The 23,688-nt window shown below is 41.0% G+C and overlaps 1 protein-coding gene across 3 annotated transcripts; it reads right to left on the bottom strand.

Moving 5' to 3' along the window:
* Positions 1-1,286: 1,286 nt before the first annotated feature.
* On the bottom strand, positions 1,287-23,623 carry LOC124270919 (golgin subfamily A member 5-like). 3 transcript variants are annotated; one of them, XM_046705981.1, is made up of 15 exons: positions 23,541-23,623; positions 19,467-20,018; positions 17,435-17,677; positions 16,349-16,568; positions 12,333-12,456; positions 11,785-11,881; positions 11,348-11,454; positions 10,030-10,197; positions 8,004-8,132; positions 7,604-7,702; positions 6,946-7,095; positions 6,095-6,167; positions 5,403-5,499; positions 4,093-4,156; positions 1,287-3,272 (listed from the first exon to the last, which is right to left on the bottom strand). In XM_046705981.1, the coding sequence occupies exons 2-15, from the start codon at positions 19,993-19,995 to the stop codon at positions 3,171-3,173; spliced, it is 2,202 nt and encodes a 733-aa protein (XP_046561937.1). In that variant the 5' UTR covers positions 19,996-20,018; positions 23,541-23,623; the 3' UTR covers positions 1,287-3,170. The 3 variants fall into 3 exon arrangements, with proteins under 3 accessions (XP_046561937.1, XP_046561935.1, XP_046561936.1); XM_046705979.1 differs by having other exon boundaries at positions 6,086-6,167; XM_046705980.1 differs by having other exon boundaries at positions 6,086-6,167; positions 19,467-20,015; positions 23,541-23,618.
* Positions 23,624-23,688: the final 65 nt, after the last annotated feature.

A 23,688-nucleotide genomic window follows, 5' to 3' on the forward strand; every position in this document is an offset into this window, starting at 1 on the left:
ATCGTTTACATTTTGCAAATGTATCATGTTTTTTGACGTTATGAGAGTTATAAATAATTATTTTTCATGCACAAAGATGGGAAATTAGAACTTTTTATTCTCTGAGAATCAAAAATGTTGATCTTTTCATGGACAATTATAAGATATGAAATATTTATGTTAAAAATGTAACTAAATTCACTCAATAATGCCGTGAAAATAGGTATCGTGATATGTATCGAATCGTGACATGTGTATCGTGATACGCATCAATTCATGAAACTTATGTATCGTGACATCCCTAACCACCCTAGTCCAACAATGACTGCTTACACTATCAGCTTTATTGTTGCTACATGTTGACAGTAACTACCTTGGCAGCACCATGTATAGAGTAGCCTTGAGGTGCTTCAGCTTATCACTGCTTTCTCTGATAGTGTAAGTATTGATGTTTTAAACACAAATATTCAGAAAATATTACCAATAAGACATCCAGCAGTCTCACAAACTTATTTGGAATTATAGATATCTGTCATGCTCTAATCAGGGCATACTGTCTTGACATAAATAACAAAATGAATAAAAACCATGTTAAAGTGAAGCATAGTGTCAAAGTGAAATTATCCATATTAATACAGTGTGGTGGTGTACAAATTACAGGTGTGTAGCTGTGTCCTTGTGACAATGTATACACACTCCCAATGGTCGTGAAGGCAGTGTTTCTGGAGCCAAGGAGTGTCACTATGGATGTTTAATGACAACCAGTCCTGCTTAGGTCCCATTCCTTAACCAAGGCTGGTTAGAACATACTGATTGGGAACATTAAGAAATCTCTACAACTTATGTAAAATAATCATGATATTTAAATCTTGAGAGAATATACAACAAATGTTCTCAGTTGTGGTCTGTACCTGACCCGGCTGCTTGGAGAAGATGTAGTCAGCACTGTATAAAATATAGTTTTCATGTACATATATTTTGTATTAAGCAATACACACCTTGCTACCTAAGTGTAATAAAGTTCCGTTTCTTAGTGAAAAATATCCAGACCATGCTTTGTATGCTCTCAAAATATTTCACCAGAATTCATAAACTGTGATTATTCTGCCTTTTGTCCATGATAAAAACTACTTCAAAATATCATTAACACTGAATATTTACAGCCAACTGAATAAAAGGAGATATATTAAACATGTGTCGCCCAATATAAGCACCAAATCACATTCTAACATACCAAGATAGTGAATCGCTGTGAATAATAATTAAAATTGGCTTCTAGTTCCAGACTGAACAACCATTGATTTCCCTTTGACGTGAAGTTCCTTGAACGCAGACACACCAAAATAAGTATACACTCACTAACTTGCACACACATTCAAACTACAATTAACATGGCAAATACTATACAACAAAAATAAATCTTTTGATCTCGACACAATACATTCCCACTTACACATGCATCTTATAATTCACATGATACCTAATTATTCATATCTTATTATTCACATGATATCTGATAATTCACATCATACAGCTGTGTTGTTATAAATGCAACAGGTCCATATGTTAGTATTCATGTACAAGTCCATAGCCTTTCGATACTTGTAAGTCAGTCACATGTTCTACAGCATGCGTCACCCCTGCCATGGGGAGATAACTTCAGTATGTTACTTGTAAAGGGTGAGGAGAAAGGCTTTTAGTAAAATAATGTCTAATATGTACATGCCTGGTCATGACACTATAAGAAAGGGGCATACAGTGATACAACTTAGACTTAGACCATCCCCTAGACTGTATGCTTTAAATATAGTCAAACAGGACGGCTGAGAACAGCAGTGTGTCACATAAGTGTCACTTTGAGGGAGGTCACAGTTGAAATAAACAATATAAATACTAAAGTTTCATTAATCCATGATTAAACAGTATAACAGTGAAAGAATCTCATTATCAAAACAATGCTTCAATTAGGAGCATAGAATACTTATGACATAGAATAACATTTCGATATCAGACTACCACTCACATCGCATTGAAAGGTTTCATGAGTTACTACTACATGGCTTAAGAGGGGAATCTTTTCATGTTTTGAATAGTGTCACTTTGTCTTTCCAATCTAGCACAAGCTGAATGTCATAGCAAACAAGCAACAAGCAATACTATCACAAAAGACATTAAACTGTGGCTATTGGCATACGACAAGTCTCACTGCATTGGTTTGAAAAACCTGAACAAGTACTATAAACTTAAATATTCACATGTAAGGTCTATGCATGGCACTCAGGGTGTCAAGAATGGCTCATCCACTGCATGTATCAGTATGAAATTTCATGATGACTGAAATAGCAACCTCTCCAGTATCTCATATGTAATGAAAGTGAGCTTCTTCAGTCATGAGCACACTATATATATCCAGAATGTTTAAATACGTTGAACAATATGAACATAGAATGTCTATACTTATCCCTCAACAATGGCAAATATCTCCCAAACATAATTATTCCATAAACAGACACTACAAGCTGAACCCCCTTGAAACCACTGGACTACTTCCCTTACCAATGTCATACAAACAGTGGACATTATATGTCTGTGGGGATCATTGACACCAACATGTAATACAAGATGATGTGTGGATTAAGGATTAGCAGATATCTGCCTGTGCCCGAGTACCAGTACTTATTCAAGTCAGGGTTTTACTAGGCATACACTGGCAATTCACAGGAAACCTGCAGATATTTTGGCATTATTTTCAAGATTTCTCATACTTATGAAATTATAACATATACTCTAAGATAAACAAAAATTGTATCATACGAGAATCAATATCTTTTAGCTCTAGGGGGAAGTTTCATTATTCATGATACTAATTCAACTCAATAATATTCCAAGACTGTAAATCGTTTTAATAATCTTCCCAGAAACATTATCATTTTTTCAATAATCCCAGAAAGTATACCATTATAATGATATTCCCAGAAAGAGTAACATCTTAATCATATTCCCAGAAGTATATTATCATCGTAATAATATTCCCAACATTTAAGCAATATTCCCAGAAAGTGTATCATCTTCATAACGTTCCTAGCATGTGTCAGTGGACAGTATTAAGTACAGTATTCCCCTGAACCACAGTCGGTATCACAATAACAATGTCTACACTGAAGCGCTACAATCTCCAAGTAGAAGGCTTTTCAATGAGGATCCTCGTGTGGGGGTTTGGGTTGGTAGTCTGCTCCATGCATCTCCGGCTGGTATGTCAACAGAACAATCATCACCCACAGGTGCAACAGAACCTGAAACAAGTCGTCACTGTCAGTTCCTTTAAACTTCATATAACTTTCATGATGAAAACTTTTATGCAAAGAAGAAACTGGTAACTAAGTTAAAGTTGCTTGTCTCCAAAAGGCCACACCATTTTAGCAAATAAATAATTCATTCCATATATTTTTGACCCAGCATTGTATCGTATCATTTATTTCAATATTTCTACACAGCATACTTTTGAGCTGGTCTGTGCCAGTACAAGACCAACCAATGACAGCACTATACTGGCTTTCCTTCTGGATCAAATTCAGGTTGGTTATACATAAGTTCTCTGTGCTTGTCTAAACCTATATGCCCTTGTATTTTCTGTATGCAGAGAAAGGATCAGAAGACTCAACAGTGTCCAATCAGCTATGAAACATGATCCTTAGGGTGCAAGATAAAATGTGGCACTGCCTTTAAAGGTGTACGTAATGCTTATATCTTTTGATTTCAATATATTTCAACACAACACTAAACATTACACAATCATTGGGAAAAGTATTCTTAATTTGCAGAAAAATTTGTCCAGTATAAAGCATTAACCACTGTACCCATAGGTCCATTTTCTCCTCAAAGTGTATGTGTAAAGAAGTGTCATGTGACCATTTCACTTAATCCCAGACTATATTTGTTTGTATCACCTTACTTATACGTAAATTGGTTAATACAGGATAGGCTTCCTTTTATACAGTACAACTCATATAATCCAACAGACACCTATCATTCATAGGATATACTACAATGCACCTGTAACATGATACCATTCAAACAGTGTGGGTTACCTCCCCTCAAGGATGATGTCCTTACCATATATACAATAACAAACACTCGGGCGATAGGGTACCTCCTCAAGAAGATGCCAAGACGAACACTGAAGGAAAGAAAATGAACATTGACATAGAGATGGCAACAATATGATCTGAGATGGAAAGAGTATGACTTGACACTGCTGTGTCAAGACAACATGTGAGGTACTGTGCTGTTTGACGGTGCATACTAGGATTACTGCACTACTACAGCAATACAGCAACATACATGAGTGTGTGTTTGTGCTGCTCATAATAGATAATGTCATAACATAAAACTGGACTGTAACACCGCTAGAATATTACCGTTAGAGGTTTAAAATAAGCAAGTAGTGTAAAACCCATATCACTATTTAGGTGAGGTGAGGTGAGATGAAATTGGATTTAACGTCGTGCTTGAGAATATTTCGCTCATATGACGACGTGCATGCGTGTGTGTGTGTATGTGCGGCTGCTTGTACTAGCCCAGACTTAAGCTAGTTTTATAGTGCTAGCCCACTGAGATACCATGCTGCAGTGAAGCATGGATACCCCACTCATACACATTATACTGACTCCGAGCCGACCAGTCCTTGTTGTACCAATTAATGCCGAGAGCCAGGCAGGGACCAACAAGTACCATATTTTTAACGTCTTTTGGTATGACGCAGTCGGGGATCGAACCCGCGACCTTCCACTCTCCGGGCGGACGCTCTAACCACTACACCATGGAGGCGGTTTCACTATTTAGGACAATATCTAAAAAAGGGGATATAGCTCACATGCAACTGATTACACTGGTGAGATGAAATGGGGTTTCATACAGTGTTCAACATTACTGCACTTATATTAACATACATCATATAACATGTACAGGGTGCATAGTATTATTGCACTGACTGAATTATTATTGTGCAATCCAAAAAAAGATACCCCAATATCATAAAGATTCCGAGCCGACCAGTCCTTGTTTTATCTCCTTAATGCCATGCAACAGTCGGGGTAACAGTTAGTACCATCTGTAAACGTCTTCTGATATGACGAGGTCTGTGATTGAACCACCAAACTTCCACGGTCCTAGCAGATGTGAACAGTCATCTCTGGGCAGACTTTTGATCCTCTTGACCAGAGAGTTCATTAAGCCTCAAAATGATGTTGCAGTCTGATCACAGTGATGGTGACACCCCAAGAAAGAGCTTCACAATAACTCATGGAAATGCGACTCAGGTATTTATGGATTATACATCCACTGACTGATAACATCTGAACACACATAACTCCATTCATAAATGTCCCCAGAACTCATAGATCCTCTTTCCTGTTTGTATTTACCTGAACTTATCAATGACATTGGCTGCCCTCTTCATCCTCTTGGTCATTTCATGGTCAGCTGGTCCTTCTCTCATAAACCCCGGCAACCGCTGACGAACTGAAATAAAAGCAACCAAGTCTTGATGCAAAACATCAAGAAACTCAAATTTTTAATGTACAGCACGTCCCACTAAAAGTCAGACAATACACAAATGAGTCAGTGCTGAGCACAGCCCTCCAAAAGAACAAAACAGTCCCACTATAAAAATATGTGTCAGTAAGATCATACCTTGCTTAGCATGCAAAATGCAGACAGACAATACAGAAATTTCACAATTTCATTTTATTCCCTAAACATAAACATTTAAATGTGGAGCATCCCTCACCAAATGTGTAAAGTCTAAAAAAGCAAAATGTTTCAGTAATGAGAATGTCCCATTGCATGCAAATAAAGGCAGAAAATACACATATATCACTATTCCATCATATCCCCCCAGTAGAGCATTAGCCCCTTTTCGAGCAGTTCAGACAATAAACAAAAGATTCAAGTGTACACAATATCCCATCATAGCATGCAGACAAAATCTAACGATAAACAAAGGTTAGACGTGTAGAGACGTCCCATCCAACCCTTGAAAACAAAGATGGAAAACATGCAGACCAACATCCATCACCGACATGCAGATAATGAAGTTCATTGTTACCTATCTTACCTTCCTCATCGTCATTAGCGTTGACGACGGCTGGGGTTGACCGAACACACTCCTGTATGTCACGGTATTGTTGCTGAAATGATAGCAATGTATGAACTATCCACACACAGTGAGCATACAACAAAAACTCCACAGACAGGCCATATTATTTAGAAACATGAAATACCGGTATTTATCAACACATTTTGTAGACAATGATGAGGTGCTCTTAGTAAAGTCATCATGACATCATGAGCATCAATGTATACAACTGGGATATGATGACATGCACCAACAAGGTCTCGTTTTACAACAGGCATGGACTGCTGAAGACAAGTTCAAACCCCAATCTTCAAAGTCAACAATAACACAACCCCATAAAGATGGATGTCTGTGACAGAAGAAAATATGGCAAAAGGCACAATGGAGTTATAAACATAATTCACTGTTTAAAAACATATAGTTTTTCACCCTGACTTAAGGCAATTTTTCGGGCTATGATGAGTGACTAGGCCATAATGCTGCTTGAACAGTATTCCTGCTACATGTATATGTCTGCTTGGTGTGGGGAGAAAGTCACAAGCGATGTCAGACTTTGACAATTTACCACCTTGGGGAAACCCATGATCATGGACAAACCTAGTAACTGGGGTTTGAACACATGACTTTAGCCCAGGGAAGACAACTCTGCACCTTAGGGGGTTAAAACCTGTAAAAATGTAATTATTTGGTCTAGCCTTATGTAAATATAACTTAGTCTTAACCATTCTAAATACACCAGGATAAGACAGTTATCTTTTCACACCATGATGATAATGTTTAATATCAAGAGCTGAGTGAACATCAATCCAACAAGAGATATATTTACTGACCTCCATCCTTTCAAGTTGAAGCACCAAAGAGTTCTTCTCAGTACTGAGAGCTTCCAACATTGTCTGTTTCTGTATGAGACTGTCAGTCAGAGCTCGCACTCGTGATTCTAACTCACCCTCAGATGAGCTGCTGATACTCTTCGTCATCAACTGGGAGAGATATGTTTGGATCACAGTGATGCTTTGATTGTCACAATTCATATTAAATAAGTCATGAGTGAGTAAGGAAGTTTGGATTAACACCGGTTTGACAAGTATTTCAGTTACACCATAGCATGTCAGCTTTGTGTGGGAGGGAAGCCCTAAGTGATGCATGTCAGAGATGTTTACCCCTGAAATCCACACACTTTGGGCAAGGCAGCATTCAAAGCCACGATCATAGGTTCATGGTGTGCTCAAGGGAGACAACTCTGCACAACAAAACTATGCTGTCACCGTGCCCTGTTACTCATGATAACACATAAATCTAACAGGCAGCTATAGTGAGAAATATGCTGAAAACATATGATTTTTCAATTTAAATTAACCAAACTTGACTAAACTACACAATTTCTAGAAAATTCATCATCAGTGCTGACTGCCACAGTACATGCATACAGAATTATCTATCATCCGGAATGTCTGCAAATTGTTAGCTATTAAAGCCATGGATTTGTACCTGATTTCTGAGTTTCTCAATTTCTCTTTCTCTGTCGCTTATTCGGCTTTGGAAAGAAGTCTTCTGTTTGTTGATTTCATCTATTGCATATTGAAGTTCCTACAAATATAAAGCAATAACATGTTAGTGAAAATGAACAACTTCATGACAAACAAAAGCTTTTGTTTCTTTGAGAAAATGTGTAACATGAACTGGATTAATCAATGAAGAACTCAACCCATTTCATTTTCCCCTGTTGAGTGGATTGTACTCCCCACAAAGCCTCCCTGCACTAGTTCACATCAGATGAAGACACTTCAAACAAATGGCTATCATGTCATGTATACAGTTATGGAAAAGTGCTGTTGAATGGCAGTGCTAGTTTATGATTTTTCCCATCACAATATGGGGATGGTGGTACCTGTTTCTGCTTCAGCAGCTCCTGCTCGGTGTCTTCCTTTCTGGTCTTCTCTTCCAGGATCTGCTCCTCCAGCGACTTGATCTGCTCAGCAGCAGAGTCACTGTCCTGCTGGAGCTGTCCCTCCAAGTCCTGGGTCACATACAGTGATAGAGTCAAATAGGGTGAGTGAGTTGGTCAAATACTAATAGTCAAAGAGGGGTGAGAGATATGGCGTCAGAGAGGGGCGAGAGAGGTGGAGTCAGGGAGGGATGAGAGAGGTGGCGTCAGAGAAGAGTGAAAGAGGTGGAGTCAGGGAGGGATGAGGAGGTGGCGTCAGAGAAGGGTGAGAAAGGTGGAGTCAGGGAGGGATGAGAGAGGTGGCGTCAGAGAAGGGTGAGAGAGGTGGAGTCAGGGAGGGATGAGAGAGGTGGCGTCAGAGAAGGGTGAGAGAGGTGGAGTCAGGGAGGGATGAGAGAGGTGGCGTCAGAGAAGATGGGTGAAAGAGGTGGAGTCAGGAGGGGTGAGAGGTGGGGAGTCAGAAAGGGAGAAAGAGGTGGAGTCAGAGAGAGGGTGAGAGAGGTGGAGTCAGGGAGGTGTGAGAGAGGTGGAGTCAGAGGAGGTGGAGTCAGAGAGGGAGAGAGGTATTAGAGAGGTGGAGTCAGGGGTGGGGTGAGAGAGGTGGAGTCAAAGAGGAGGTGAGAGAGGTGGGAGTCAGAAAGGGGAGAAAGAGTGTGGAGTCAGAGAGGGGTGAGAGAGGTGGAGTCAGAAAGGGGAGAGGAGGAAAGTGGAGTCAGAGAGGGGTGAGAGAGGTGGAGTCAGGTGGAGTCAGGATGGACACGAGCAGAGGTGGAGTCAGAGAGTAGGGTAAGAGAGGTGGAGTCAAAGAAGGGTGAGAGAGATGGAGTCAGAGAGGGGTTAGAGAGGTTTGAGTCAGAAAGGGGAGAGAGGTCGAGTCAGAGAGAGAGAGAGGTGGAGTTAAAGAGGGGTGAGAGAGACGGAGTAAAAAAAGGGTTAGAGAGGTGGAGTTGGAGTGGGGTGATGAGGTGAAGTCAGAGAGGGGTGAGAGAGGTGGAGTGAAAGAGGGGTGAGAGAGGAGTTGGAATGAGGTGAGGAAGTGAAGTCAGAGAGGGGTGAGAGAGGTGGCGTCAGAGAAGGGTGAAAGAGGTGGAGTCAGGGAGGGGTGAGAGAGGTGGAGTCAGGGAGGTGTGAGAGAGGTGGAGTCAGAGAGGTGGAGTCAGAGAGGGAGAGAGAGGTATTAGAGAGGTGGAGTCAGGGAGGGGTGAGAGAGGTGGAGTCAAAGAGGGGTGAGAGAGGTGGGAGTCAGAAAGGGGAGAAAGAGTGGAGTCAGAGAGGGGTGAGAGAGGTGGAGTCAGAAAGGGGAGAAAGAGTGGAGTCAGAGAGGGGTGAGAGAGGTGGAGTCAAAGTAGGGTAAGAGAGGTGGAGTCAAAGAAGGGTGAGAGAGATGGAGTCAGAGAGGGGTTAGAGAGGTTTGAGTCAGAAAGGGGGAGAGAGGTCGAGTCAGAGGGAGAGAGAGGTGGAGTTAAAGAGGGGTGAGAGAGACGGAGTGAAAAAAGGGTTAGAGAGGTGGAGTTGGAGTGGGGTGATGAGGTGAAGTCAGAGAGGGGTGAGAGAGGTGGAGTGAAAGAGGGGTGAGAGAGGAGGAGTTGGAGTTGGGCGAGGAGGTGGAGTCAGCGAGGAGTGAGAGAGGTGGAGTGAAAGAAAGGTGAGAGGTGGAGTTGGAATGAGGTGAGGAAGTGAAGTCAGAGAGGGGTGAGAGAGGTGGAGTCAAAGAGGGATGAGGTAAAGTCAGAGATGAATGAGAGAGCGGGAGTCAGGGAGGGATGAGAGGTTGAGTGAAAGAGGGGTACATTTCACTGAGTTTGTAAGGAAGAGAACTAAGCATGATCTATCCCTTCAAGCTAGTTAAAATAAGTACAAATCACAGTTTAGGGTTGCTGAAAGTAACAACTAGAGAGATGTGCATAGTTTTGTTGATAACAAAGGAACAGGCTTTTTAATACAGGTACAATTTGGATAAGATACTCACCAACATCTCAGCACGGAGATTCTCTGAGACCATCTTGGTCTGCTGCAGTTCATCCTTGAGCATGTCCTTCTCCTGTTTCAAGGAGTCATGCTCCAAACTGGACACCCCTGCTACTTCACCAGTTACTCCTGATCCTTCCCGCAGGCTTGATATCAGCCTCTCTTTGCTCTGTAACATTCATTAACACTGTCAGGCTATCAGCCTCTCTTTGCTCTGTAACATTCATTAACACTGTCAGGCTATCAACCTCTCTTTGCTCTGTAACATTCATTAACACTGTCAGGATATCAACCTCTCCTTGCTCTGTAACATTCATTAACACTGTCAGGATATCAACCTCTCCTTGCTCTGTAACATTCATTAACACTGTCTGGCTATCAACCTCTCTTTGCTCTGTAACATTCATTAACACTGTCAGGATATCAGCCTCTCTTTGCTCTGTAAAATTCATTAACACTGTCAGGCTATCAACCTCTCTTTGCTCTGTAACATTCATTAACACTGTCAGGCTATCAGCCTCTCTTTGTAACAATCATTAACACTGTCTGGCTATCAGCCTCTCTTTGCTCTGTAACAATCATTAACAATGTCAGGCTATCAGCCTCTCTTTGTAACAATCATTAACACTGTCAGGCTATCAGCCTCTCTTTGCTCTGTAACAATCATTAACAATGTCAGGCTATCAGCCTCTCTTTGCTCTGTAACATTCATTAACACTGTCAGGCTATCAGCCTCTCTTTGCTCTGTAACAATCATTAACAATGTCAGGCTATCAGCCTCTCTTTGTAACAATCATTAACACTGTCAGGCTATCAGCCTCTCCTTGCTCTGTAACATTCATTAACAATGTCAGGCCATCAGCCTCTCTTTGCTCTGTAACATTCATTAACACTGTCAGGCTATCAACCTCTCTTTGCTCTGTAACAATCATTAACACTGTCTGGCTATCAGCCTCTCTTTGCTCTGTAACAATCATTAACACTGTCAGGCTATCAGCCTCTCTTTGTAACAATCATTAACACTGTCTGGCTATCAGCCTCTCTTTGCTCTGTAACAATCATTAACACTGTCAGGCTATCAGCCTCTCCTTGCTCTGTAACATTCATTAACACTGTCTGGCTATCAACCTCTCTTTTGCTCTGTAACATTCATTTACACTGTAAAGCTATCAACCTCTCTTTGCTCTGCAACTTTCATTAACACTGTTAGGCTATCAACCTCTCTTTGCCCTGCAACTTTCATTAACACTGTCAGATGTGAAATGAGTAGATACTTTTATCTACGAGATGAAAAGCAATAAAAGTTTTAAATGATATACCTGTAAAATTCTTGAAGCCTTTTCTTTGTAGTCGGTGAGTTCTTGCCTGGCAGAGTCTACACCTAGCTTTGCAGTCTTAAGCTGGTTCGCAATACCTGTGACTTTTCCTGCAAGCAACATCTCCAATACAGGCAACTCACCTTAATTTCTGAGTATTTGCAAAATTGAAGAATAAATTCTCAATGAAATTAAAGTACCAACACAAAGAGATGTCAAACATACCTTTCTAAACAAAAGAACTGTCTGAAGTTGTACTGAGATTATACACAAATCTTTTCAGAGCCGTTCATCATTCAAACTTTTATTGAATCCAAAAAGTTTGTTACACAGAATGTTTCAAGTGGGATGGTTTACTGATTCCAGATTTTGACAGCCAGGAATGTCTGGTTTTACTTCCTGGTTATAGAGCAACTTACATGACAGAAAATCATGCATACCCCTTTCCTCTGTAAGTTTCCGCTCAGCAGCTGTAAGAGCCTCTGCCATTGTCTGTTGTTCCTGTTCCAATCGACTCTGCCTTCCAGCTGCTTCTTGCTGAAAAATACAAAGCCCAACACTAAGTGAGCAAGTTTTTATCATGTTATCCCCTTGTATCTGCAGACATACCAAACATCATGCCATTACTGGAATGGAATGCAGCACTGCACAGCAACAGTTTGACATAGTTATATTGCTCATTATTCTAGGACCAGTATTTTCCTTTAACTAAAAGCTGACAACTTTAATCTGTCTGGTATATTTAAACTGAGGTAGTTACATCACTGATTTATCTACATCTGCTCACACGATGAAATCTGACCCCAAATCTGCTGCAAGTGCCATTAAACCTTCAGGTTCCTCAGACGAGTGGAATTACTTCGATGTACAGTTTCATGAAATCTAAGTGTAGATTGCTACATTCAACTTTCCCAACCTTTCACTAAGACTACTGGATGTGTTTCTCTTCATACAGATATTTAAGAACTGCGAGATTAATCAGTCTCACTTGTGCATGCTTGAAGGCATCCTGTTCCCGTCTGAGACTGGCCTCTACTTCTGAGAGTTTTTCCTTCAGAGAATCCAAGGCCTGACTATGCATGCCACTAGAATCTGTGTGGTCCTTAAGGATCCTGAAACCGTAATGAAGTTACACACTGCGTGACCACTTGTGTTTCAAGATAGTCATACCACTGGTATACCAATATAAAACGTAGAACTGATTCTCAACTCACAAAAACAGACCTTGATTCAGGAGCTTACTAATGCTTGACTTGTATTTCAAAATAATGTGTCAGAAACTTATACAAACCTGTAGAGATTATGAATTCTTTGAAGAAAGTCCTCCTTGGGGTACATATAAGCATTTAAATGTCCATTTTAAATCCTACGACAGTTGTAACTATATTTTTCAATAAAATATTTACAAAACAAAAAAACGCGTTTTGTCTTGTGAGACCACCCCTACAGGGCCCCACCGGACACCCCTACAGCCAAGAGCAGGTAACTCTCGCTGTCTACCTCGTACCTCACTTTTCATGCTGAACGTTTCAGACAGAATGAGGGGAGGCGGGTGGCCGTACCCTAAGGAGGACTTTCTTCAAAGAATTCATAACCTCTACAGGTTTGTATAATTCTTTTTCAGAAGAAGTCCTCCTTGGGGTACATATAAGCATATGACAGAAGATATTAGAGATGGGAGTGGCATTCTGTCTGGCAAAAACTAAACCCGTGGTGGAGTGAAATCTACAACCGATACAGAAATAGAAAAAACACATTGCCGAGCCACCTGACCGCTGATGTCAATCAGGCGGAGGCGTGGCTAGGGCGGGAACTAGAGAGCCCAAGCTTATACGTCAATTGGCTCAAACAATTATGACATAAAATCCCACCCCCAACCATAAAAATGGAAAGGAATGTATGAGGACATGCCGAAACAACTCCCAACCCTAATATAGACCGAACCAGAGAAGCGTGGCGACAGGTATAAGGGTAGGGAAAGGGTAGGGAAAGCGTAAAAAACGCTTAAAAGCCAATAACCCAGGAGTCGAGCTAATAAGTACTGCAAACTAATGCTCGAATGCACCCCTCCTGTTTGGAAGAGGGCTTGCTGGGAACCTCGATAAAACCGAGAGAAATTATTAGCCTTGCTAAAAACTTTCTGAGGAAATTAAAAGAGTACAAACGCCATGCATTGTACGAGTGAAAAACAGGATAAAACACCCCCACCAAACACTCTCGGCGTGAGGAGGGTAGGCGTAGACTACCAGCCCACAAAGTGCTGATTAACACAGACTCCCAAATACCGCAGTCTCAGGAAGAGGGAAAAAACTGTTAGCGTACAAAAATCCCCTGAATAGTGAAAAGCGTAGCCAAACATGTGTTGGCTCACTATTACACTAACCTGGTCACGTGACATGCGGCTCGAAGACAGTGACCCATGGGGGGTTCGTACCCAATTCAGTCGCAAGACGGGTGAATAGCATATGACACGTTATAGCGTTCAAAACCGGACCCGCCCTCTTGCCTTTAAGTGAAGAGGACGTAAGGGACGTATGTACACCCAAACCCGAACCAACCCGAAAGGGTGGTAAGGCTTATAAGATGTCGTGATATGAACCATATCGACATTGAACACAGAACCGATACCAATGACCAGTTACTAACTTGGTCAGGGTGGCAGGACACTCTCCACTGGAGAGAACCGAAAGACCGAACCCAGCACGATCCTTAGAATGCGTGTCAAGTCAGTAATGGCGAATGAAGGCATCTGCCAGCTCCAAAGAGTGACAGAACCGATCTCTTCATTGAGCAGTGCCGCTGTGTATTGCCAACAAAGTGGCATCTGCCCTACCCAGTCTGCCTTCAACCCCTCGGGGAAAGGTAAACCATAGCATTGTAACCGAACAATTACGGAAACAAGCCAACGAGATAAAGTCTGCTTGCTAGCAGACTCCCCAGTCTTCCCGCCACCAAACAGAACACATGGGTACCCGTACGGATCCCTTTTGTTCGTTCGTTACAGTCACGGGTGAGCAATCGAAAGATTGGTCACCAATGTGGAAGGCTGGGTAAGGGGTGGAAGTTCGATATGAGCAGTCACGTGGAAAGTAATATCGAACTGAGAGTGGTAGGTATCCGGGAGGCGAATACGGATATGATCAGTATAAAATACTGTCAGTGTCGGGTCAGTGGGTATCGCATGGATGTACCCGACCCTTCTACCAGAGCTCACCACCACAAGTAAAGCTGTCTTCCACGTCAACAAGTGAAGTGAGAGAGACGATATACTTGAAAAGTCAGGGCCAGACAGCCAATTGAGAATAATTGGCAATTTTAAGGTGGGCTGGGTCGCCGCCGAGGCGGTCGAACTCTGTTCATACCAGCCACTGGCTGTATGCGAGGGTGCTGCCTAGGCAGAGCACCAACGAACGAGGTGTGAAACGTGCAAATAGCCATGGAGTACCCGGGAATGGTGGAGGTCATAAGGCTCTCAAGCAAAACGAGGTTATAGTAACTCCAATATCCGAACTAAATCCGCAGAATAGGGATTATGAAATCCCCCTATCTGCACACCAGCACGCCCCACCTATCAACACACTGAACGGGTGTCGAATCCCGCCTTGAAGCCAGAATTGTGTCTGCAATGGCTGCAGGAATTCCGCGTGCCTGGGGGTTAGACCTGACAGAGGCCAAAGCAACCCAGTTTATCCGAGGATTCGGGTGTGGTGCCCCGTTCAGAGTGAGAATGTCTGGCCAAAAAGGTAATTCGAATCCTGGCGTGCGGGATCAAACACCAACCTGACTGCTGTCAATTCCAGCACATTGATGTGCAGGTTGTGACTTCTTCGTCAAGAAACCGCAGGTCCCCCAGAATATCGCCGCAACCCGGGACGGATGTATCTGGCTGGACTGAGAGCGACGGTGTCTCCAGGGGGAGCCCCTCGGAGAGACGCCTGACGTCTGTCCATCTGACTGCTTGAGGTTGACAATTCGGCCCAGTAAGAGTGACCAACACTGATTGTGAGGTTCCCAGACTCAACAGTTATTCCAAAACCACAATGAGCCAGTTGCCTAGGTACGGGTGAGAACACCGGCACTGCGATCTGGCTATCTGGGCTGTAATAAACCTCAATTTGGTGAACACCCTTGGCGCCGTAATGTAGCCTAACGGGAGCACACAAAACTGTAGCGCGTCCCATCGAACAAGAACCGAAGGTAAATCTTGAAATCTGGGTGCAATGGAACAAGGAGGTACGCGACCTTGAGGTCGATTGACGTGCGCCAATCCCCTGTCTCCACAGATGAGATCACCGAGCGCGGTGTCTCCATCTTGAAGGACAGTACCTCTTTCAACTTGTTCAGCTCTCAAATGAGAATGGGTCTGAACATTCCGTTCTTAATGGCAACGAGGAAATAAATGGAGTCAAACCCCACATTTTCCTGACCATTGGAAACCACCTTCGCTGGTTGCCTTGCCCAGCAGAGACTGGATCTCGGCACGGAGTATTTGCGACCTAGAAGCGTCGAGCTGATCGGTAGCTCTGTCACACTCAACAGCCTCCTGGCCTGGGCATCGATAGATAGTTACCTGCTCTTGGCTGTAGGGGGTCCGGTGGGGCCCTGTAGGGGTGGTCTCACAAGACAAAACAAGTTTTTTGTTTTGTAAATATTTTATTGAAAAATATAGTTACAACTGTCGTAGGATTTAAAATGGACATTTAAATGCTTATATGTACCCCAAGGAGGACTTCTTCTGAAAAAGAATAAGGCGGCCCTGCATAATCCATGCTGATATAGTACTTTATAGGACTTCCGGAATCATTAAAGTTGAACATTAGGGCATGACTTTCAAGATAAATTTAGATCACTACATTCAGAAACATCACTTACTGTAACAACAGTATACATGTACATGCTATAGATCACTCAGTATATCCTGCCGTAGGCTATACAGCAGCAGGCAGATGTATACTTTAAGCACAATACATAAAACAGTAACAGTGATACTACTGTTAGGCCCACCTTTCTCTGTGTGACTGCAGGTTCTCTATCTGCTTCTCCCTTGCTTTAACACTGCGGTCTGCCTCCTCTAGACGTACACGCAACACAGCCAGCTGGGAGTCTTTTGCCGCCAGTGATTCAGACAGGTCTGACTCCCTAGCCTGCAGTTCCCGCACCAACTGATCATGCATGGACGCAGAATTGTGATAATCCTCCAACTTCTTCTTGGTCTTCACCAACTCTGAATGAATACACATGTTGTGTAAGATCTGTATCCCTCTTTGGATTCAAAGCAACCACACTTCAACCCTTTCACAGATATAGCATTTAGCAAATTTGACAAGGCTTGTGTACGTTGATCTTTATCATTGTTTACAGGTGACCGTATTTAGCAGACTGACTCCTTAGGACTTCAGTCCTGCCTGAAGCACACTTGACACATGTGGTCTCACCCTAAGCAAGCGAAGTCAAAACTGCCTCTGCTCACCCAGCAGTGATTGGGTACCCAGTGGGATAAATCATATGACTGTTAACCTTATAGAGCTCACTGGCAGGTTGGGTTTACTGGGGTAATAATGTGTTAGCGCCTTAAGCATGCACATGTGCATGGATACAGGCGCTTTATAAAAAGAGCACTCATTATGGGCCTACAATAAAAGGTCTGATACAAAATCATACTCAAAACTTCTTTTGGTTATAAACAAATAACTTTTTTACAATTCCATTAAGAATCAACAAGTTATGTATGGAGCTGTTTTTGCAAACAGAACACATACCATGAATACAGCTAAAAATGTGTAAAGCAAGCAATAAAACTGTTCCAGCTTAATGTGTTTATTATGCCTATATATGTAGCATGATATCATATATACATAATATACACATGATAAATGTTCTTTAATTGCATTTATGAAACAACACAGCACTGTCCTTTTATTAAATTTTACAATGAATTATATATCTATATAGTTACATTATCTCACAGTATCCGTTTCTCTTTCGATCCTAGGTGGCGATAGGTTTCCCTCGGATAGAAATAAGAAAGAGATATGCATAGTGTGAAATATGCAAAGTTTTAAAATTGTTTGTTTTTAAAGTTAGTATTACCTATCTGGGAATCCTTTGCCCTTTGAATCAATGAAGCCATTTCTTGATTCAAGGATGCAATCTCATTTCTTAGCAGACGGTTCTCAAGTTCAAGTGATGATAGTTTAGAGTTATCTCCCTTCTCAATATCCCCAGCACTACTGTGTTCACTGTTCGCTGGGGATTCTTGCATGGCATCAGCCAGAGCTTCAATGTCAGCTGATGCATTGGAACCAGTTGGGCTTTCACGCTGAGATTCTCCTTCTGATGAAAATTAAGCAATGTAAGTGTTGACATAAATGACACTAACATAATGATATAAAGTGTATTGGCTAGTTCTTTGTTTAACACTGCACACAGAAATAATCTAGTTCTGTCACTACAGCTTGTAAATATCAAGTCTGTACAAAACCATCCAGTGCTAAATATCATGCACAATGATTCATGTGGTAATTGGTATGATAATGTATTAATACATGGTGGGCGAGCTGGCTAAGGTGCCAGGCTAGTGACCCAGCAGGCTTGGAGGTGCCGGGATCAAACCCACCTGTGACCGGGTGTAAAAACCTTGGAGTCAACTTCATGTGCAGACTCTTTCAGTGTTGTCACAACCCCTAGTGTACAGTACACAACCCTGAGCACTTAAAAGAACCCACGAATCCGTCGGTAAATGACCAGATGGTGGCCACATGAATACGTGCAAACACCTAGTTGCGGGTACAGCAATGTGCAGTAAACTTGCAGTAAACAGTGCTGTACTGTGACTATGTGTCCCATAAGATGCACAAAAGATGCTTTTGGACTTAATACACTAACTGCATACACGGGTCTGGTAATAATTTCCATCACCATGTCACTTTTATTAAGTTTTATTGTATCCCCAGCCATGTCAAAACATCATTTTTTACACAATATGTAAATCAGTTTAAACATGTTTAAAAATGTGTCCAACCACATACTTATGTTGTGCAACAAGCATGGAAAGGTCAATTGTCTTCTATATTGTGATCATGTATCGCAGCATCATTGTACATTGTTGTGTTGGTAAGTTCACAATATTGATACTTAAGAATTCGCAATTTATGAATAGTGATGTTAAATAATTCACTGCCACAAAAATGTTTACATTTATTAAGATTACCATGGTTAAGACAGATACTAAGCATGATGAAACAGCAGCAACTTCAATTCTTAGCTTGTATTGGATCAACCATGTTCAAATTCAAACTGAAAAAAACATATTTTTTCAGATCTACATTGCTATACACAGAATTAATTATATCATTTATTAACATATCAATGTGGTGGTCCGATTAATTTAAATAATCAATGACTGGTCGCAATGACTAAATGACAATATTTTTCACAAGGTTGGTTTTGTCTGTTACATTTCATAAGCACTACAAGATCGATCCAAGTCATGATTGAATTTATCTTGAAGACTCCAGGAAAGTAATGTCCCTAATATACTAGTCATCCTTTAAAGATGTGAAACTTGCAAATGCATTGTTAGCAATTTGCAAAACACCCGAAAGAACTACATGTTTTTTTCTTTATGTTTGGTGCATTAACAAACATAACCAGGAAAATTTGATAAATGACGCTAACCAATTATTTTCGATGATTGATCGGTTGTAATGAACCAATCATCAATTATGAGATGTTAAACAATTCCCAACACTAATGTATAGTGGCACTTTTGGTGGATATTTTGATGCTAAAGTTTCCAATCAATGACACCCTCAATTATACAATATTCTAACTGTATCACAGTGGGGACAATCTCGGCTAGGCAAGGCTGTGCCTGAACGACGATCAACCTCCCAGACTGAAACACAGTGAGCCATGATGCAGTGCCAAGAAACCTTTTTCTTTATTTTTGATGGAGTGTTTTCTACACCTTTCTACGTAAAATATAAAATACCTGAGGGATGATTCTGATGACAATCTGTGAATAACTTAGAAATGAAACAATCAGAAACCAAAATCACAGTGAAGAGGGCCTAAACACATGATGCAAACATAGAAGTCCATAGATGAGCAATATATCTACCTTGTGTCTGCTCTGAAGAAACAACTTCCACCTGACTTGTAACCTCTACAACAGGAGGTCGGACATCTTTGTGGGAAACATTCGATGAAGTGCTGGACTGTCTAGAGTGATGACGACTACTCACTGGCGTTGCAGCCTTCTTCTTACTCTCCACCGGGTCCTTACTGTTGAGGAACTCAAACAAAGCCTCATCGGTATCCTTCTTTACCTTAGTATCGCTGACACTAGCAGCTGCTGGTTTAGGTGGAGCAGCTGTTTTCACTGGAGTCTGTTTGACAGGAGAACTGACAAAACCCGAAGTGGGGTTGACACTTCCCTTTAAGTCCTTGAGACGTGAGGGGACACTCTGGGAAGAGGAGGACAGAATCTGTGAGGAAGACTTGGACCCTCCAACAGTGATCTGCTGTGTGGATGGTGTGGTGATCTGGGTTGGAGGTGCATCTGCATGATGAAATGTTGTGGCAGCAGACTGATCAAGCTTGTTCAGAAAGTCCTCAGCTTTCCCGGTTACAGCTGACAGCCACGACATTTTCGGCTTTCAACCGAAACCTGCTGAAAAAACAACAACAGAAAAACATTTGAATTAACTAGGTTAGTCTGACATTAGTCATGGAAAGTACAGAAGTAGTATAGAAACACTTCCAGTTTCATGATATAAATGTATCAGTATTGTCAATGTCATGATGGAATTCCATCTTTGCATAAACAAATAATGCCTTAATATGCAAACATAGTATGATCTGAAAATAACAAATAATTTACTACCTACAAGGTAAGAGCCCACCAAACAAACTTTTCACAAACGAACACTGGCATGTAAGTCCCACAAGACGATATTCTATCACAATGCAGGCCTGCAGCATGAGCACAACATGATACTGGTGCAGAGAACCTGACTTACAAAGTTCGACATTCAGAAAAAGAACTGACTAAATGATACTATCTTCAACTTTAAATGTATATGATGATAAGAACAACTTGACTTTCATGGTGTGGTAATACAAGTATACTGGGACTCTCTATTATCGCGGGCTCTCTATTATCGCGGCACGCGAAAACATCGGGAAAGCAGAAACACCATGCCCCGCATCGGCTGTTTATATATGAAAATTACGTAAAATATATTCATCTCTCTTGAAAAAGTCATTTATTTCATTTGAATGTTATGTGTAATCGGAGAAATATTAAAGCATTCATCTTTTCAGTAAGTTCTAGAACATTTTGAAACTAGCATGACCCCTACTGCCATTACAACTAGCATGAATCAAAACTTACTTCATCAAAAGCAATCCTGCGACAACTATAAGGTCATTTAGGAGATAAACCTAGTGTGTTTGAAAATCAGAGACATGCTTTAGTGAATTGATGGCGACTAAATATTTCAATTGGAACCGAACGCGTAAATATTTCAATTGGAACCGAACGCGCAGCGTGAGGTTTCAATTGAAATATTTAGTCGCCATCAATTCAGTAAAGCATGTCTCTGATTTTCAAACACACTAGGGTTATATCCATTCTACCATGACCCATTTAAAATCGAACTTCCTCGCTCTCATGGAAGACACCGCGTAATCCGGCATGGGACCGAGAGGCTTAATTGAACTCGCTCTGTGAAAGGAACGGTAGGTGCCGTTAGAGTATTTTTTAACATTACAACATAACAATATTCTGTCCAAAGAAATCAAACTACTGTTTATTCAATGCAATTATGTAATACCCCGAGATCTTGGTTTTTTTCATCCCAACTCAACCACGACTAAAACCAGCCTATTGTTTTGTGTGCCGTGAAACTGTACCCCCTGGCCACACTATAATGGAATCGTCTGACCTACTTATTTTCTTGAAGTAGACAGTTACGCATAACAGTTTGAAATGGGCGGACGAGCCAGTGTTTACATTTTCGCTAAAGGTTGAAATTTGAAGAGACAGTGGACAATACTTGACTGACTGTCGAATCTGAACCCTGCAGAATCGAAGAATAGATCCTTTCCTGATCAACCTACGACCTGTAACACATCAAAGACTGTTGATTTTTATGACCCGGCCGATCATGATTTCACGTGTACTGCCTCCACCCGGCATGCGACAAAAGTGTGACAGTGCTGCTGCTTAGTGTACATGCGACTAACTTGTGATTCCTTGGAACTTTGTTTTCATCGTTTGGGACTGGACTGTGTCCAAGCGTTTTCAAAGTAGATGAACATAACAGTGACAACCTTGCGGGGAAGCTGGCAGAGAACAGAATTATTTTGTGAACGATGCAACGGGATATGATGGAGTATGACTATGAGTGGCATAAATGTGGTGTTTCGCCAGACCGTTAGATCTATCTTGCAAATTTCCCATTCTAAACGGAATTAAATATACCATTTACCAGGTAGGTAAATGTTTATTAATGTTTTGCTGCATATTTTGTATAGATAGGGATGTATTTTTACAAGGCTTTCTGATTTATATGTTAGATATTGTTTTGTTTATGTTTGGGGCTGTGTATTGTAGATCTAATTGAGTTTGAATATTTTTATAATAGAAGGTAATATGATAGTGAGGTCCCTCATAATTGTGTGGGGGAAATCATATAATTGTATTTTTCGAGTTTAAATAAATGTTTTATCAGCATTTCCATCACGTCTGTTGTGTTGATATTAGTCATGTTGGTGGTCAAGCCAAAGTAGTGCGGCAGTGTTCTATACGTGTGCAGTGAAGCGCAATGAAATCAAACGCATTTTTAATCCAAACATTTCCAAATGCCTATGTGGAAAATTCGAAAGTCAGCGTCAAAATCCATGGAGTTGTTGTTATGATCCGCCATCATTGTGGTCAAACGGAAGTAGTTCTCACAATAAGATTTGTTAATGCGCGGTGAAGCGGCCTTACAATCAGATGAGCGTCAATCCACAATTGATGCTGTCTGATTTTTCTGAACAGCCAATCAGAATCTAGTATTTTCTTGATTCATGGCAGAATTGCGTATTTTCCGTGCTAAAAATATAACAGGAAGTGACGTATTTATGCAACTTCACTCTGCACACGGCAGCAACTTGTATGGTACGTTTTAAGCCGGAAATACAATATTTTGTAACGTTATTGTTACCTTGTATCCAAATGAATAGAAGTTTCAGATGTTTGGGTTAAAAACATGATGATATTACTAATGTGAATGAAATTCCTAAATATTTTTAAATGATCAAACTATTTAGATTTGTTACTTGTCTTTGTAAACGTTTCACAGTGTCATCTGCTTGTTCCGCGTGCCATAGTAAGAAAATAGCAATACCGCGATAATAGAGAGTTGCTTCAATTTCCGGGTCAAACGAAACAATCGGAATTGCCGCAATGGTATTAAACGAGTTGCGACCATGTGTCACATTACTTGTGACAGAAATGAAGATTAAACAACAGTCAACTGAAAATATATATAAAATGCTAGATGGCAGTAGCCGTTCATAATCCCGATGGCAACAACATTAACTACCACGATAATAGAGGGTCTAGTGATACCATATCTTTGTGAACATGGACAAACATGTATATCGTTTGTAAACAAACAAAATGGTCCCATTTCAGTCTACAACATGTGAAATCAATTTTTGAGAAAAAAGTAGTTACTTTTGCTGTATTAAAGAAACCCTAGTCTGAAAACGTATTACTCCAAGCATGAAAAAGCTATAACATTTATTAGAATTGCGGACAAGTAAAAATCAAAAATCTTGTATCGACTGAATATGCCATTCAGAATGGTTCAGGGATTATTACGGCCTGTTTGTTATGGTCACATACCTGCGCCTATTTCAACTGATATCACACATATTAGTATCTGCATAAGGGCAAGTTTAACTAGGGTTCAGTATGCAACGTAGCTTAAGCAGTAAAACAAATTGTCAAAATTGACAGAATCGTAAAACTGAAAGTAATGAAAATGTTTTGTGCTGTCATTGACTGAGAAAGAAGGAAATAGAGTGTAGGTGCTCGCTTCGTTGTTTACATTCATCAAAATGAGTGACAAAAATGTTATATCACTACACAAACTGTATAAACAAGTCTAAAACACCATAAAATTACATCAAACGTTACCTATAGCAACTAGATATGAGATTTCATTGAAAATCAACAACTTCTTGCAACAAACGTTCAGACGTGGATATCCGCTCCACGCATGCGCAGTCATTACGAAATCTATTTCCTTCCGGTACAAACACATGGCAGTGTTTTGATTTTAGGG

The sequence above is a fragment of the Haliotis rubra genome, unplaced genomic scaffold, assembly GCF_003918875.1.
Source record: "Haliotis rubra isolate DU_JTF1 unplaced genomic scaffold, ASM391887v1 Scf156, whole genome shotgun sequence".
In the NCBI taxonomy this organism is placed as follows: domain Eukaryota; kingdom Metazoa; phylum Mollusca; class Gastropoda; order Lepetellida; family Haliotidae; genus Haliotis; species Haliotis rubra.